Source organism: Macaca thibetana, chromosome 12 (genome assembly GCF_024542745.1).
Source record: "Macaca thibetana thibetana isolate TM-01 chromosome 12, ASM2454274v1, whole genome shotgun sequence".
NCBI lineage: Eukaryota > Metazoa > Chordata > Mammalia > Primates > Cercopithecidae > Macaca > Macaca thibetana.
In genome coordinates, this window is record NC_065589.1 from 6,576,990 (window position 1) to 6,593,941 (window position 16,952).

Consider the following 16,952-nt stretch of genomic DNA (forward strand, 5'->3'; position numbering starts at 1 on the left):
CGGTTCTCTCAATGCCACTCCTGACATGGATTTGGCAGAAAAGGAACAGGAGCAGCAGCAGGACTGCAGAGCGGCATCTGGAGTCAGATCCTGGTGCCTGCAGTCTGACCCGTGCTCCCACGTGACCCTGGCACACTCCTGGGAATGGGGATAATCCAAGCACACAGGGCACTGCATGCTCCGGCCATGTTTTTGTCTCCCTCCTCTTCATTATGAAGAAGAAGAAGAAAGAGAAAAGTGCCCTAGAAGACAGAGAATCCCTGGTACAAAATAAGCAAAACACCACTGAAAGACAGGGCCCCTTGGAAAATGCTCGACTGCTGGAGGAATCAAAATGAGGCCATATTTATTGGCCCATGTTATATAATTCAAGCCTAAAAAGGTTAATCTTCCCATTCCATTCCTTCATATACTCCCACAAGTAGACACGGGCTTGAATGTGGTCAGGACACCTGGAAGCCAGCTGCCGCCTGCTGATGACTTGTCTTCTCATCTGCTAGGGGTAGTAAAAATTCTTAAGCATCAGAAACTCCTTAATTGTCACGACGGTCATATTTCAGAACGTAAATGATAAGGATTTTCAACCCAAGACAGCTCTGTGGTAGCAAAGCCGGCTCCCAGCACACACTGGTGTCTTGCAGGATCAAACAAATAACTGGGGTTCGTGTGCGGCAGGCGGCATGATAAACCGAGAGCACCATTCTGTCCGTCTGGTTCAAAGGCAAATGTAAGTACAGTTATCCTTTCAAAAGCAGATCCCATTATACTTAACCTCATGGAGAATCTTCTTAGAATCACCGTTCTTATAATTAGAGCCAGTCTTTACGGAGAGCTTGCTCGAATTCCCACCAAGCTCCCTGCGGAGGTTCACTAGATGTACTGCTGTATCTGTTGTCAAGTGTAATCTATAGGTATTATTTTAAAGGCAGTGTTAACGTACTTCTCATTTGTACATTTTCCTAATTGGCTTAATATTTATAGCAGAATATTTCTGATCCGGGCCCGGAGCTCTAGTAAACTGAAGCATATTTAGCAGTGTGCTAATGAGGACCATCCAGTCATGAAGGGTGGCTAAGTGAGTTATGGTTCTCTCGGTCTGATTCCAAGTTGGCTTGCTAAGAGAAGTTGCTAAAATATCTTAAGTAAAGGCTGAGGTCCCCGAGCAGCTGTTGCGTTTGCAGAGCTGAGAATGTATAAACTTTATTGGTAGTAAATGTCACTCCTGCAAGCAGACGGTGTGCCTGCAAACCCACGGCTCCTTGGAGGAGTCTGCCACTGTCGTGGCTTGAGCAGGGCATAGACCCCGCCTGGACGGGGAAACTAGGAGGGTGGACCCGCTCTGCGGCTGGGGCCAGGGCATGCCCACTGACAGGCACGCCGTGGTGACAGAAATTCACTTTGAGTTGCAATTAGTGGCACTGTCATTTTCGGGGGCTCCTGCCAATTAATTAAGCCTGTCAAATAGAAAAACCACAGCGTTCACATGATAATTTATATTGGAAGAGACGAGCCTCACAGAGCACAGCGGCTTCCTCCACAAACAGAATTCTCCCTCAGAGCACTGAAAGAAACACATGAAAACAAGGCACACAAAACCACACGCAAAAGTGTGCATGTGTGTACGTGTAGGGGGGTCTGCACGGGGAAGAAGAAAGTTAAACTGTCCTTGCTGTAATTGTTAACTCTGATCGCCGGAGTAGAAGACAGGCTGATTAAAACTCTAAACGAGCCCCCAGCTCCCTGAACCCTCTGCGTCCGGGATGATAGAATCAGAGGAGTTTATTCATACCATTAAGCCCCAGAGAACTTAATTGAAAGAAGAGCACAGCCCGGACCTTGACAAGCGGGAGGTCACAGTAATTGCTGCCGGACATATTTAACATTAAGATAATCAGGCCATTAATTACCCTTTGGATCATTAAATCAGCCAGTTGCAAAATGAAATTTCTGCCTCTATTACTCACTTGAGAGACCACAGGGGTGGCCTTTAATTTATCAGTGAGCTTGAGATACAAAGGCTGGGGCTGGGGGAGGGCAGCCGGGGAGGGGGCCCGGGCCCGGCAGTGGCGGCAGGGGCAGGGCATCAATCCGCCATGCTCGGTGATCGTGGCAAATTAACTAGGTAAGATAACCTCCGCTTCCAAAGGCAGGAGCTGGGGGTATGTAAATAGATGAGGGCAGACAGGGAGATCAGAGTCTGCACACCACTTAGCAGGATAATAAAGGAAATCATCCTTGATTATCAGTGCTAATTTGGACACTGCCGGTAGCTTGTTATGCGTGTTCTGAGTAGCATTTAATTAATTCAATTGCTTGTTAATGAGGGAAGTGACATGTGGGGAGCAGATGCCACCCAACTGCAGATGGACTCTGGTCATCGCGGCAAAGTCCTTTATTTTTTTTTCTCCTTTCTCCCCCTCCCCATTTTTTTTTTTTTAAAAGAAAGAAAATAGGAAAAGGTGTCAAGCATAGAGGAACACTCAAAAGAGACAAAACATTGACCTCAGCAGGCCAAGAACTGTTGAAAAATAATAAGATGAGACAATCCTGGGGCTGTGTGGGCAGTCGTGTTCCCTGAGGCCACATTTGGAACAGTGCATCTTTATGCCAGAAATTTGAGCCCGAGATTACTATATTGTGATCTTATGATCAAACCTAACAAGACAAAGACACAGCCAAGTGGTACTGCTTTTAATATCTCAGAGTTAGCTGTAGGGATCCAATTATTTTCAGTTTGGATACATTTCCCCTTTATCAATATCTCCATGTGCATAAATAAGATGAAAGTGGAGTTCCAGAATCAAAGAGAGACGGAACTCACATCACTGGGCAGACTTGTTCCATCTGGAAGTGTACGGCCAGTCTCTCCCACGCAGATTTCTGATGTCTGGCCCCAAATCTTCCTATCGAAGGCGACATCTTTTTATAGGTTAAAGACGAGAAGGGAGTTTAGGCACGGAGGTGAACTTACAAATAACGGGGGGAAGAAAAAGAGAAAGGATGCTAAAAAAGGGAAAAGAACACATACTAAATCAGCAAACTCGGTTCCCTTCCAAGTGGCATCAAAGAGGTAATGGGTGATTTCAGTTGCGCTTAGAGCTCCTCTCATGGGCTCTTTCAGGGAATTGAAAACACTGTTCTCCACTTCCAGGTTCCTTTGATTTCCTGGCCCAAATCAGCAGGCTCCCAAACCCCCGTGTAAACAGGCTACCTGCACTGAAGTGCAAATAGCAGCGAGTCCCTGCAGGGCCTTGGGGGCCAAATGCTTTGACACCGGGACGCAGAGATGGGAGACGCAGTGTCTTGCAGAATGAGGCTTCTGCCAAGAGGAATGAGGCACCAGAGGGCTCTGCTACGTCTTGCTAGGAAATCACCTGCACTGCAGCCAATCCCAAATGTTTTTAAGTGCAATGGGGACAACAACAAAGAACAACGGGCCAGGGCGCTGCGGTGCAGCCCCGGAAACACTGCTGTGCCGGGGAGAGAGGATGAGAGGATGGAGAGAGGGAGAGAGGATGTGCGTGGACGGGTTTACTGAGACGGCTTTGCTGGTGCTGCAAACGTCAAAGCCCCAGTTTCACTCACATGAGGAATTCCAAGGCCCCGAAGGAGCAAGAGCACCTGACATGTGTTCCATGATGACGAGTTCCCGCTTTCACTCAGTTACTCGTTCAATCATTCATTCATGCAGGAGACATTCGCTCCACTGTTTCAACATCTTCACCTCTGAGCTTATTACTCTTGCCTTTGAAAGGCTCACCAAGGAGCTTGGCAACTTCTCCCTTCAGTAACACCATGTGCCTCTAACACTGGAACCCAGAGCCCTGCCTGGCTGGTAGCCCCCGGCCCCGCTGCTCAATGCCCTACAACACACTATGCTATGGTACCACACAAATACACAAGCCAGGTGTTATAAGTCCTGTCCTACACACAGCTGACTGCTCCCTTCTTAAACCCCTAAAACCTAGTTAGTTCTGTCCACTGTTACTACCTCACCACCACTTCAACATCCCCACTTAAAATCAATATTTTAAGTGTGTGCTTAAATGGTATCAATAGCAATTAGAGAGGGGAATTCTGATTCTACCCCAGATGTAGTTAATTGTTGTAGCATCGATCTGTTCTCTAACGCGCTTCTTTCTCCAAATTAAACCCCCATTACAGAGGGGGACGAAGGCCGTCCTCTCCCCTCCTGTGACAATAAATTTAATATCGAATGCACTGGGAAAAAATGGCAGTTGTTGCAGAATCCATCCAAAAAGATTTTTTTTTTTCTTCCTGGGAGTAATTAAAAGATGCTTTTCTTGACTAATGATTCTCCTGTTTAGGAATGGGAAGTCAATACTGCTTCAGCCGTCAGCTTCGATTGATCATGATGCTGCTCAAGTTTGAACGGCAGTTCTCAGGGCGGCAGAGATTTACTAGAACCAATTATAAGCCGTCCGAAGCTGCCCTAATCAGGGGTGCAGGGACACGGCAGAGGCCGGCTGTCCAGGGCGCCTGCTGTCCTAACTGGCCGCACAAATAGGTGACTCCAGTGTGCGGCAGTCTCTTTGGGGGAAGATCTGCTGTGTTCTACTTCCCCATGGTCTTGAATTGTGTGTGTGTGTGTGTGTGTGTGTGTGTGTGTGCGCGCGCGCGTGTTTGGGGGTGGGGGCAGGCGGAATGACGCATTTCTAATTATATTCCACTGTCAGAATGAATCTTCTGCACAAGATGGAATGGACCAGAGCTCCTCGGGAAAACAGCTGGGCCCTTTTTCAAAGAATTACACCGAATATATTGCACTTGGCTTTTCCTTCGATACAGATAAAAATTTATTAAAATATTTCTTTTTGGTATTACCTCAGGGCCACATTAAAAGAACCTTCCAGCTGTTTCTCCTAACAATCGTAGGTTCTGCAGAGACCAGGAGGGGTGGAGGGAGCAGGGAAGGGGGAGCGGGGGTGGCTTCGAAAGGCAGAATCTTCTCACGTCATGGACAGAACTGCATGCGGAGATTCCAGCCCCCAGCTTTCACTTTCCCATTTTCTATTGAGGAGGTGGTGAAGGTGGTGGGAGTCTGAATTTCTACTCTGTTATTGGGCTGGGTGTGTTTTGCTTTGGACAGTGTAGTTAAGGCTTCCCGCATGTTCCACCAGGACCCCGGCCTTCCAGCTGGAAGGGACAGACAGAACCCATGAAGAGACAAACCCCTCCCCTCTCCCCTGCCCCCAGGGTTGCTTTTAAAGTGCCTGGCTCAGAGGCCCTTCCTGCTTCTGCTCTTTGGGCCTCCCCCATCCCTGCTCCTCCTCATTCATGGGAGGCTGCCATCCACGGTGCTGGACTCACCGACATGCACACCTCCCCACGGGCCAAGCCTGCACCCCTGAGGCCACTCCCATCCTCCAACCAGCCTTCCCACCTGGTCCCCTGGCCGCGGCCCCGGGAATCACTCCCTATTCCAGCTCAGATGCCATCTCTCCAGTGACACTTCCCAGAACGCACCTACTGCCAGCACTCTCCCGAGCCCTGGCATCCTCAGGCGGCCCTGAGAACCTTCACCAATCACCAGGGAACTGCAATCATCACTTACTGTTTCTTTTCTACCAGAAAATGCTCAATGATTATTTGCTGATTTTCACTGAAAACAAAACTCCCCAGGAAAATTACCACAGGCACAAAGAAACATTCAATTCTTGTATGTGTTTATCTTCTTAGGTGCGAAGGGAATTTGGAAATTCCACAGTTACCTTCAGCAACAGCAGGGAACCACATCACCAACACCACAGTCTCGGAGAGGAGTTACAACTCGGCACTGCTCTTTAGGAAAGCTATGTGATTGAAGAAAAGATGGGACTGACCTGCAACCACTGCACTTGTGAGAAAGCAAGTCTCAGCAATAGGTCTCTAAAATACAATGATGTGATGTATGTAACACTGGAAAAAAGACTGGGCTCTACACTCAAGAACTTAATTCAAGGATGCAAATTAGAACTATGAAATCCCTGTGCACACACAATCTTCATTTATGAATGAAGATGAAATTATAAAATATTTATCAGGTAAAACATGAACCCATATATTTGCTTCTAATAATTCTAAATTGTTTCTAAATTGTAATGGATGGATAAACAAACTTCTAATAATTCAGGGTATTAAAAATAGTGAATGTGCTTCTTTTACATATAAACTGTAAGATGCATCATTTTTTCCAACTTATTTCAATGTTTTCTGCATTCATACATTCAGCTCAATCTAATTTCCAATCATTTTTCATTTTCAGACCCAGGTTTCCTCCAATGTTATTATCTTTTAAAAAATAGGTATTAAAACATGAATTCATGTTTTAAGCATGTCCACAGTCGATGACCCAGCCGATTTCTATGGTAGTGTTAAATCGAGAAAAATAATTTTTAAAGTCCACAATTTCTTCAGTTTGTAAGAAACTTACCCCTGTTTACACTATAGAGCATAACTCATAAAGTGCTCATGTATCAAAACCATGCAATTTTAAACAAATACGTTCTTTGCACCTTTCCTGTCCTCCCCACTACCACAGAATCCCTCATATGGAGAGCAAGATGAGTAACACACCAGCTTCATTCTCTCCAGTGAGCCAAAGGTGGCACCACAAATTCATTTTTCAGTGTTAATGAATTGAAGTCCACCAGCCCTTCTCACGTTCTTACTGCTCTGCAGTAGAAACCGGTTTCTGTGGCTGAACCACAGATTACCACTTGAACTTTCATTGTATCTGATCAGCAGCAAAACAAATCAGAGGAACCTAAAAAGTACCAGCGATGGGAGACCTCTCCTCTCCCTTCATCTCTTCAGACACCTGAGAGGCAAACACTGACAGCAAACCTCAAACCCCTACTTCCTATTGTGGGGGAAAAACACAGCACCTGGGCAACCCTGGAAGCCACTTGCTTTAGACAAGCACGGAGATGAAATGCTCTATTCTGCCTCCACGCCACACGCCTTCTCGGAAGACATGCCATTTTATCACCTCTTAGGAACATTAAATATGTATGTGTACTCAAAAACGGTTTATAATAGCTGTAAATGAAAAATGAGGAACTAAACGGCCTCAAAATAAATGCGTTTTTTACACAGTTTAACAATTAACATTAATGAGGAGTTACACCATACATTATGCTGAACTTGGTTGACTGAATGTGTTAGAGATATATTTTAGAAAATAAAATATATTTTGTTACCATAAAAATAACTTTTGTGTGATGGTGGCTGGGGGGAGTGACAGAGCAGATGCTTATCAAAGCTATAAGAATAACAAAATTAAAGGATCAAAAATTCATAATTAGTGTCAACGGCACAGCTTATGCCTATTAGAAATGTATTAATTAAAGTAATGTATTCATAAGGTTAGAAGCTTAATACATTTCTAAGAGGGGGAGAGAAATCCCCAAGGCCTAAAAACAAATATAAAAAATTAAGGAGTGTGAATTTTCCACGTCTGCTTAAGACCAATTTTAAACACCGACATTCCTATGCCGGATGAATCAGAACTCCTGAACTCCTACAGGTTATCAGGACCATCCCAACTGTGGCTGTCATTATGATCACTTCCAGTTGCCTAACTGTTGGCAAACGTGTCGGGAGCCAGGCATCTTCCAAAGTTCCTACCTTGTGGAGTCTACTGAGGGTTTCGTCCGCCCCTGGCTGCTCTCTTCCCAGACGCTGTTGGCTAGCTCGTTCCCGATGGACGACATCACCTTGATGAGCTCGATTGGCCAGTCATCCAGGTCCAGAGATCGGACTCGGGAAAGGTGGGTGCCAAGATTCCGGTGGATCCCTGAGCACTCGATGCACATGAGGGCTCCCAAGTTCAAACTGGCCCAGTTAGGATCTATGGGAAGAGGAACAGAATGCTAAATGCAATCAGACCATCATCTCTCATTCCAACTGTCCTTAGAAATACAAGGCCATGAATCAGTCAAACTTCGCGTTGACAGGCTCTTCCTAGAACCACATCCATGGCTAGAAGAAATGCTCCCTAGCCAGTGCTCAGTCCTGTTTGAGGTGTCCCAAACGACTGGCAGTTGGTAGTAGCTTCAGAACACATTTGGCTGAAGCCAAAGCCTTGGAATTTCCCACACAATAAATAATTGACAGCTTTGGTTTGGATAGAAAAGATGCACTTTCCCATACGTCACAGCAGCTTTCACCTTGAGAGGGCTGACCTGTACGGGAAAAAAACACGTGTGACTCGGCATCCACTGGGGACAGCTGCTGCCGAGGAGAAGTGCTGAGGGGCAGCTGGGTGACACCGTGACTCTGGTCATTCCCTTATTGCTACCTCTGCAGCCGCTGGCACATCAAAGTTTCCAGGAGGTACACAACGGGCATGCTTGCAAATTTCAAAGATGAGAGAGAGGTACACTACAGTGAAAAAATACCGTTTTCAGTGATCTTATTTAACTATAGCTACTGAAGCAACTGCACCGTGGGCAAGGCCCTTTGGTGGGGTTATCACGCAGCGCAACCAACGCTGACTTGCAGAAGGAATGGTGACAGGCTTTGGGCTGTGAAACTAGACCAAGGACTAGTGTAAGGATTGTGCAGGACAAGAAATGGGTTCAGACAGCAGCACTGGGACCCCAGAACTGGAGCATTCACTGCGTGAAACTGGCTGGCATCATCAGAAGACCAAGAACTCAGGCCTGGGTTGACTTCATGCTAGAATCTACAGCTGATGTGCCAAGATGGGGTTGACCTTGAGAGTCAATGGCTTTCACCGCTGTAAGTAGACACGGCTTACTCTCCTGGGAACAGGCAATGTTTACTCCGGGCACACTTGAACAGTCTACAAAAGACCAAGCAGCTCAGGTCACATTTGACTCACTGGGGAGACATCTCTTGTTTTATAAATGTCAAGTGACCAGCAATAGCGTTACGCCAGTTGATCAGAAATCAGAAAACCAGTCCTTTATTTAACATCTACTGCACGTGCAAGAAGGCAGTGATAGATACCACAAGAAATGTGAGAAGACGCTGGGCGCAGGGGCTCATGCCTGTAATCCCAGCACTTTGGGAGGCCGAGATGGGCGGATCACCTGAGGTCAGGAGTTCGAGACCAGCATGACCAACATGGTGAAATCCTGTCTCTACTAAAATTACAAAAAAGTTAGCTGGGCATGGTGGAGGGCACCTGTAATCCCAGCTCCTCGAGAGGCTGTGGCAGGAGAATCGCTTGAACTCGGGAGACGGAGGTTGCAGTGAGCTGAGATCCTGCCACTGCACTCCAGCCTGGGCGACAAAGCGAGACTCCTTCTCAAAAAAAAAAAAAAAAAAAAAAAAAAAAAAAAAAAAAAAAAAGAAATGCAAGAAGAGAGATCTGTGACCTCAGAGAGGTTCTGGCTGGGAAGAAGAAACCTACGCATCAAATGGAGAAAACCCAAGCAGAAGAGAACAGAGAAACGCAAAGACTCAATGCTACAAAGTGCAGTCAGAACCAATGCGCAAGTGGCATGGGAAGGAAGAGGGCAGCGGGGACAGGAAGGATGGCCACATGGGGGATGCCCTGGTCTGGGGGTGTGGAGGGTGGAGGCATGGCACACAGCTGGCATGGACCCCTCCTCGCCTGTGGCTCTCCCTTTGTGTCTGCACAGCCCACCTCTCCACTGGCCCCCTCTGCTTCTGCACCTCTGGATCACTGACAACCAGGTCTCCACCTCCAGATCATGGATGCAGCACAGCCAAAGTCACCAGCCCCTTCCAGGGCCAAACCCAAAAGACTCCTGTGGCCAACATTTCACTTGGCCTCTTGTGGGTTGGTCACTGCCCAACCCCTCCTCACAACATTGACTACTACTTTTTTTTGAGATAGGGTCTCTCATGGTGGCACAATCACTGCTCACTGCAGCCTTAAACTCCTGGGCTCCAGTGATCCTCCTGCCTCAGCTTCTCGAGTGGCTGGGACCACAGGTGCATACCACCATGCCTGGCTAACTTTTTACATTTTTTTTGCAGAGATGGGGTCTTGCTATGTTCCCTAGGCTGGTCTTGAACCCCTGGGCTCAAGCAATCCTCCTGCCTGGGCCTCCCAAAGTGTTGGGATTACAGGCATAAGCCACTGTGCTGGGCCAGGGCTAACTTCTGATACCTTTTTGGTCAACAACCTCTCTGGATTTTTTCCCCACTTTCCTGGTTGCTCTGTTGTGATCTCTTTCCCAGCTCTTCCTCCCTGACCTCAGGGCTCCTGTGGGGTCATCTCTTCCGACTCTGTAGTCTCTTTTAGGCCAACCCAACCCACACTTTAATCACCACCCAAGCACTAACACCTCTTCCTGGCTCCCGAATTATCATACACGCAACGACCACGTACATTTCAGTTGGGAGAATCTCCTCGACAACATCCACTCTGCAAATGCATTCTTCTGCCAGGTCCTTCCTGTCTCAGCTATTCAAGTTGGGACCCCAGGGGTCCACCTTGATTCTTCCATCATTCCCACAGCCAATCACAACGTTCTCAACCTCTCGTAAGTCCAACCCTTTCTTCTTGAACCTACTGCTCCGATGGGCATCCTCACCAGTATCGCAACTGGGGTGCAAGGGGCTCCTGTCTGCGGCCTCGCCCGTCACTTCCCTGCAGACCTCTTCACACAACAGCCAGGGCCGCACTGAACACAGTACTGCTGATCATGTCACACCACCGCTCAAAACCCAGCACCTCTCCTGCTCCCTTACGTCCCCGCATCTGGCCCATCACCAAGTGCTGTGGGGAAAGGTCTCACACACTGTCCCTACTCACATCTGGATCCCTACAGCCACTTGCCTAAACTCTTGCCAGAACCTCTGATTTGGTTCCTATGCCCACCCCACCGCCCTCCATGCCGCTGTGGGTTGCAGACACAGAAGCCACTCACGCTAGCCCCTCGTTCAGACCTTCGTGCACCTGCCTCCTACCTCCCCCAAGCAGTTCCCAGGGTGTCAGGTCCAGATCTGAAGGACGACATGAATGCGTGGGACACGTTCCTGTGCCTGGACTCTGAATTCTGTGAAACCCAAAATGTTGCAGGGGGCGGGGGGTAAAGTGTTCCAGGGCCCCGTGCTCACCACCCTCCGCTTAGAGACAGGGAAGGCTGGGGCTGACTGAGGGGAGAACCTCGCCTCTGCTCCAGCAGAGAATGACTCATCGGCAAGGGTTGGTATCTAAGCATCACCACTGCAATTTCCTTGAAAGATGTCTTAAGGCCAACTGGGACACTTCGCTGTGTCTCCGCCTGGGTGGAGAACCTCGGCCTGTGGCTGATCCCAGCCTCCTGGCATGGCCTCAGACCTCTGAACTGTCTCCTGCCCCCGACCTGGCTTCAGGCCCTGCTGGTTCCACAGCCCCAGGCCTGCCGTGCCTGCTCTCCAGGCCCCCACACCTGTGTGCGTGCCACCTGCCAGCACTGCCTTTCCACCTTTGTCCTCTGCAAGCCCCTCGCTCTCCGGGCCTCAGCTCCCCTCCTGAGAAATGAGGCTAATAATTCCCATCCTCAAGGGGCTGTCAGAAGGATTAAAAGCTACGAGGCACTTAGAGCAGTGGCTGCCCCATGGGAAGTGCAGTGTTAGGTGTTGGCTGTAATTACATCTGTTCCTTCACATATTCAACCAATATTAACACACTGGCTTCTGGGGATACAGCGGTGAAGAAAACGGAGAAAAATCCCTGCCCACAGAAATGTAGGATGTAGATTCTATGGGGACAGACCAACCAGGAAAAAGTAAAAAAAACCAGGCCCAGTACAGTGGCTCCTGCCTATAATCCCAGCACTTTGGGAGGCCAATGGGGGAGGATCGCTGAAGGCCAGGAGTTTAAGAACAGCCTGGGCAGCATAGTGAGACTACCTCTCCACAAAAATTTTAAAAAATCAGCTCGGCATGGTGGCATGCACATGTAGTCACAGCTACTCAGGAGTCTGAGGTGGGAGGATTGCTGGAGCCTAAGAGTTGAAGGCTGCAGTGAGCCATGATTATACTGCTGCAACCAAGGACAGGCCCTGAGAGGCAGCCCAGCTGCTGCACTGCTGCACTCCATCCGGGGCTATAGGGCAAGACCCCATCTCAACCCACTCCTGCCCCCGCCCAAACCAGAAAAGAGCTAAGAAAATTGTACGATACGCCAGAGCTAGGAAGCCCGCAGGGCAGGACAGCAGGGAGTAGGGATGTGTGTGTGTGATTTCAAACCTGGTGGTCAGGGAAGGACTAAGAGGCAACAATGGGACAGAGACCCAACGTTGCGGGACCCGAGGTTCTATTTGTGGGCCAAGCTGAAGATGACAGCCTGGATGTGCTCCTACCGTAGGCTGTGGTGAGCTATCTGGTGGTAGCGGTGGGTGCCAGTTCCCTCTTGTGTGCAGGCCTGGAGTCCACAAAGGGAAATAAGGCAGGATTCTAGACATCGGAAAGGCCCAGGAGAGAGGGGCACGTGTGAGGTCCACGCAGCAGGGCGGGAGGGAGCAGCACACGGTCAGCTCTGACCAGGGCTTCACGGATGACATGGATGGGCAGACAGAAACCAGCAGAAATGGTGGGCTGCCTCTCAGGGCCTGCCCATGAAGGTCAGACCTGCTGGTGAGAGCCGCTGATGGTCCCAAGCCCTAGGATTCTCAGGGGCCCTCAGGTGTGGACTTCCCTTGGCATGTTCCTGGCAGAAGGCAGGCAACAGGCGCCCTAAACAAAGGCCCCACTGTCCGATGGGCCTGGGACACGCTGGGATGGGCCGTACTGAACAGGTATCTTCAGAGCAGGACTCCTCAGAAGCACAGATGTCCGAAGGCTGCAACTTCCTGGGAGGTGGATGCTGTTAAGAGTTTCCCAAATTCACTGGCTCTAGGAAACCCTTTATAGACAGGCACCCCCAACGCTCCAGCTCAGCGTCCACTCTGGAAACAGTGCTCTGGGATGTGCCCAGTGCGCAGACAGAGGGGGCTCCTGGCGGTCTAGAGCATTAGGGGGCCAGGGAGCTGTTACCACAATTCCAAATTCCACGCTGCATGAAAATCCCCAAGCCTCAAAAGATCCTACCACTCAGACACAACTGGTGCTAACCTTTCAGAGTTCAGCCTTACAGATCTTTCCCCGCTAAATACCTGTAAATATTCGTTAGGTTCATCCAGACTCATTGTCATACCCCTTTTTCATTGTACAACACATTATGAAGTTTCTTTATCTCAAGCCCCCCACCCTCCCTTTTTTTCCCTTGAGATGAAGTCTCACCCTGTCGCCCAGGCTGGAGTGCAATGACGCGATCTTGGCTCACCGCAACTCCGCCTCTCCAGTTCCAGTGATTCTCCTGCCTCAGCCTCCCAAGTAGCCGGGATTACAGGCATGTGCCACCATGCCCGGTTAATTTTTGTATTTTTAGTAGAGATGAGGTTTCACCATGTTGGCCAGGCTGGTCTCGAACTCCTGACCTCAGATGATCCACCCACCTCGGCCTCCCAAAGTGCTGGGATTACAGGTGTGAGCCACCACGCCCAGGCTCAATTAAGTCTTTTCCCATGATTTTTAAAGGTAGAAAAGAGAAGACATCACCATGAACTGCTTTTCAATTGTTAAGACATTTGGGATGCTTCTGATGTTTTCGCCATACAAAGCACTGTGATGAACACCTGGAAAGACAGATCTCTGCGCCTGCCTTGCTCAATCCCATCGGTTTAGTTCCTGGAGTGTACACCTGGAGTCAAGGGCATCCACTCTTCAAAAGCTTTTATATACATTCTCAAAAGGCCCCATGGAGGGGTTTACAGTTCATCATCAGTGTGGGCAGTGTACCTATCCTGGTACTTTCACCAAAATTGGGTATTTTTACTTAACACATCCTTGCCAACGTGCTACATCTTCTGAGCCTTTCCATTCTTCTCAAGGCCCTTGTTCTTGAGAAAATACAGCAGGCTGGCCAACAGCTTGGTTTGAATCCTGCTACGGGACTTGCTATTTCTGTGACCTCAGACAAATGACTTGACCCTTCAGGCTCCTCAATTCCTCCCCTTTAAGTGGGGCCCACAGGAGCAGCAACTGTTAGGGTTGCAGAATGAAAAGACAACACATGCGAGGGTTTGGCACGGGCTGACACAGACCACACATTTAGCAAATGCGTGCTTGCTATCGCCTCTTTCTCCTGAATTGTCAAACTCTGCCCTTTCCTTTGTCCCTGTCTATCTGCTCAGGTGGTCTTGCTCAGAACAAACTGGCCCACACCTCCCCTGCACTGGCCTCCCTTTCCCACCCCCATCTGCACTCACATGCACAAGCTCATCTCAGACAGGACCTGCGACCTCCAATTTGCCAGGTATCACGGTCCCCGCAAGCCAAGGATGGCTTTCTTTTAAAGCAACCTTCAGATGCATGGTGGAAACAACTGCAGGCATTTTCCTTAATGGATGTTCTAATATTTCTCAGGTTTGTGCTTTTAAAAAAGCTCTTACTTTTAAAACTTTTTGATAGAAACATACTTCAAATAACTGCTTCTCTCTTCGAACTTCATTTCACCACACGTTTGAAAGTAAAACTTAAAAATTCAAACACAAGGAGGTGCTTTAAAGAAGAACCCCAAGATACTTGGAGAAGAACCCCTTCCCTCAGCCGCAGGACAGACTCCTCCACAGAGGCCGCGGACGGACTTTTGATCTCTCTCCTGCCTGCTACGCCGCTGAGTGCACTCTTGGAGGGGTGCTTCCCTTCCCTTTTGTCTGGAGCAGTCCTGGGCTCCTGTCTCCCTTCCCGGCCGAGCTGACCCCGGCTGGCCTCCTCCCTGCTTTGCCTCTATTCCAGTCTGTTCAAAATGGTCTGGCCAGATCCGTCTCCCCAAGTGGAGCTCAGGGTCCATCTCCTTCCTGCTCTAAAACTCCAATGATGTCCCTCTGCTTACAAATGAAGAACAAAGCTGGAAAGTTTCACTTAGCACTCACACTCCAACTGGCTTCTACCGGTTTCCCAGCCCAAACAGCACCTCTGATCCTACAACCACCCGGAGAAGCTCTCCTCAAGCCACTCACTTTGCTCACAATGATTCCTTTGGCCCCTTCCCTGTACACACCCTGCCCATCTCCAGAGCCCTGCTGACAGACAGCTCCTGCGTGGGTGGCAAGGCCGCTGCGTGCCCCTGATGACTCTCCCCAGCGCTTAGCTCCATGGTCAGCAGGTCAGTGCCTTGTCCAGTGCGTTTCAGGCTTCACGATGGCAGGACCCACCACGCTATGCACGTTTAACTCCTGGGCAGCACCCAGCCTGGTACCAGCACCTCTTACCTTGTTTGAACTGGACTTCCTTCTCTTCAAAACACTACTTAAAAAAAAAAAATTCTGGGCCGGGTGCAGTGGCTCAAGCCTGTAATCCCAGCACTTTGGGAGGCCGAGACGGGCGGATCACGAGGTCAGGAGATCGAGACCATCCTGGCTAACACCGTGAAACCCCGTCTCTACTAAAATACAAAAAACTAGCCGGGCGAGGTGGCGGGCGCCTGTAGTCCCAGCTACTCCGGAGGCTGAGGCAGGAGAATGGCGTAAACCCGGGAGGCGGAGCTTGCAGTGAGCTGAGATCCGGCCACTGCACTCCAGCCCGGGCTACAGAGCAAGACTCCGTCTCAAAAAAAAAAAAAAAAAAAATTCTGAATGGAAGAAGTTTACTGAATGTCTCCAATACTGTCTCTGGGCTGGGACTGCAACAATGAAAATAAGTCCATACTCTCAATATTATGAACAGCAAAATGAATTTTGCAAAGGGAAAATAATAGTATGGATTAGACAACAGACAGCATGAAATAAAACTGGGTTACTCTATGGCACAAAGCAGTACTTACAACTTGTATCAGTTCAATCAGAGGCATTAGTGGGTAATGGATTTAAGACCAAAAAAAAAAAAAAAAAAAAAAACAAAGATATCATTTGATGGTGAAACCCAGAACATATGATTGTGAAATTAAAAAAACAATACCCAGAAATCTCTAGGCAGGAATGAACCAATTATATTCTATTTTTATGAAAAAAAATCAGTAAGTGATCACTAATTAATCAAAAAGTAAGCCAGCCACCATGCCTGGCTAATTTTTAATTTTTTGTAGAGATGGGGTCTCCCTGTGTTGCCCAGGCTGGTCTTGAACTCCCGGCCTTCCTAGCCTTGGCACAGGCTATGGGGCCGAATCCTTCGCATCCCAGGTGTGACTGCTGCTCATCAGATGCCAAAGGCAAGGAAAGACTCAGAGAAACGCACCCCGCAGACAGGGGCGAGGCCTGTGTGGAAAGTGCTCTGTTAAGGTAAAATCCAAACAAAATATCTCAGTTTCTTAAAAGCAGTTAACTCTTATCTGCCAACAGGACAGATGTGAGTCCCCTGCAACCCGGGCCTAGTGGGACCACGTGGTCTCCAGCTGCAGAGCGCCAGCCCCTGCTGCCACCGCATACACTTACTCTGGGTATCGCAGTCCACACAGTGGGAGTTCCCGCGCATGTTCCGGATCGACTGCAGGGCCATGGCCTCGCTCTGGCTCGTCAGCCGGGACTGGGCACGAGGAAGACACAAATACAAGGAGAAACGTACATCACTGATAACGTCAGGGAAAGATCAAACAGATTGGGAGCAAATGTAGGATGAGGGTAATTTCCAAACAATCACCCCTATTTTGACGTCTTTGGGAAACAGCATAACTGAAGGAGAAATCATCATGCATGGGGCTGGGGGAGGGAGGAAATGTCACATTTTAACACTCATCAGCTGAGAGGGACTCTGCCAGAAATGAGCAAAGAGGACAGCTCTGGATCATCTGTGAATAAACATGGACCATGGTCACCTGGAGAAGGTAAATGGGTAACCTTCTGGGCAGTAGCCACATGTCTACTTGGTATGAAGAATGAGAAAGAAATAATCCGTTTATAAGCCCAGGGTTAGGGCTCCATCAGCACTGTAAGACATATCTCATGGTTCCTTGTCAGAAAACCCCATCCGTACCACACATCACCCTG

At 48.8% G+C, this 16,952-nt stretch overlaps 1 protein-coding gene across 5 annotated transcripts in view; it reads right to left on the reverse strand.

Moving 5' to 3' along the window:
• AGAP1 (ArfGAP with GTPase domain, ankyrin repeat and PH domain 1) overlaps window positions 1-16,952 on the reverse strand; it is a 469,017-nt gene that overhangs the window by 76,533 nt on the left and 375,532 nt on the right. For all 5 annotated transcript variants that reach the window (XM_050751653.1, XM_050751648.1, XM_050751651.1 and 2 more), the window contains 2 exons: window positions 16,401-16,491; window positions 7,630-7,852 (listed from right to left, as the gene is read on the reverse strand). In XM_050751653.1, coding sequence (XP_050607610.1) covers window positions 7,630-7,852; window positions 16,401-16,491 — 314 coding nt within the window. The remainder of the gene's footprint in view (window positions 1-7,629; window positions 7,853-16,400; window positions 16,492-16,952) is intronic.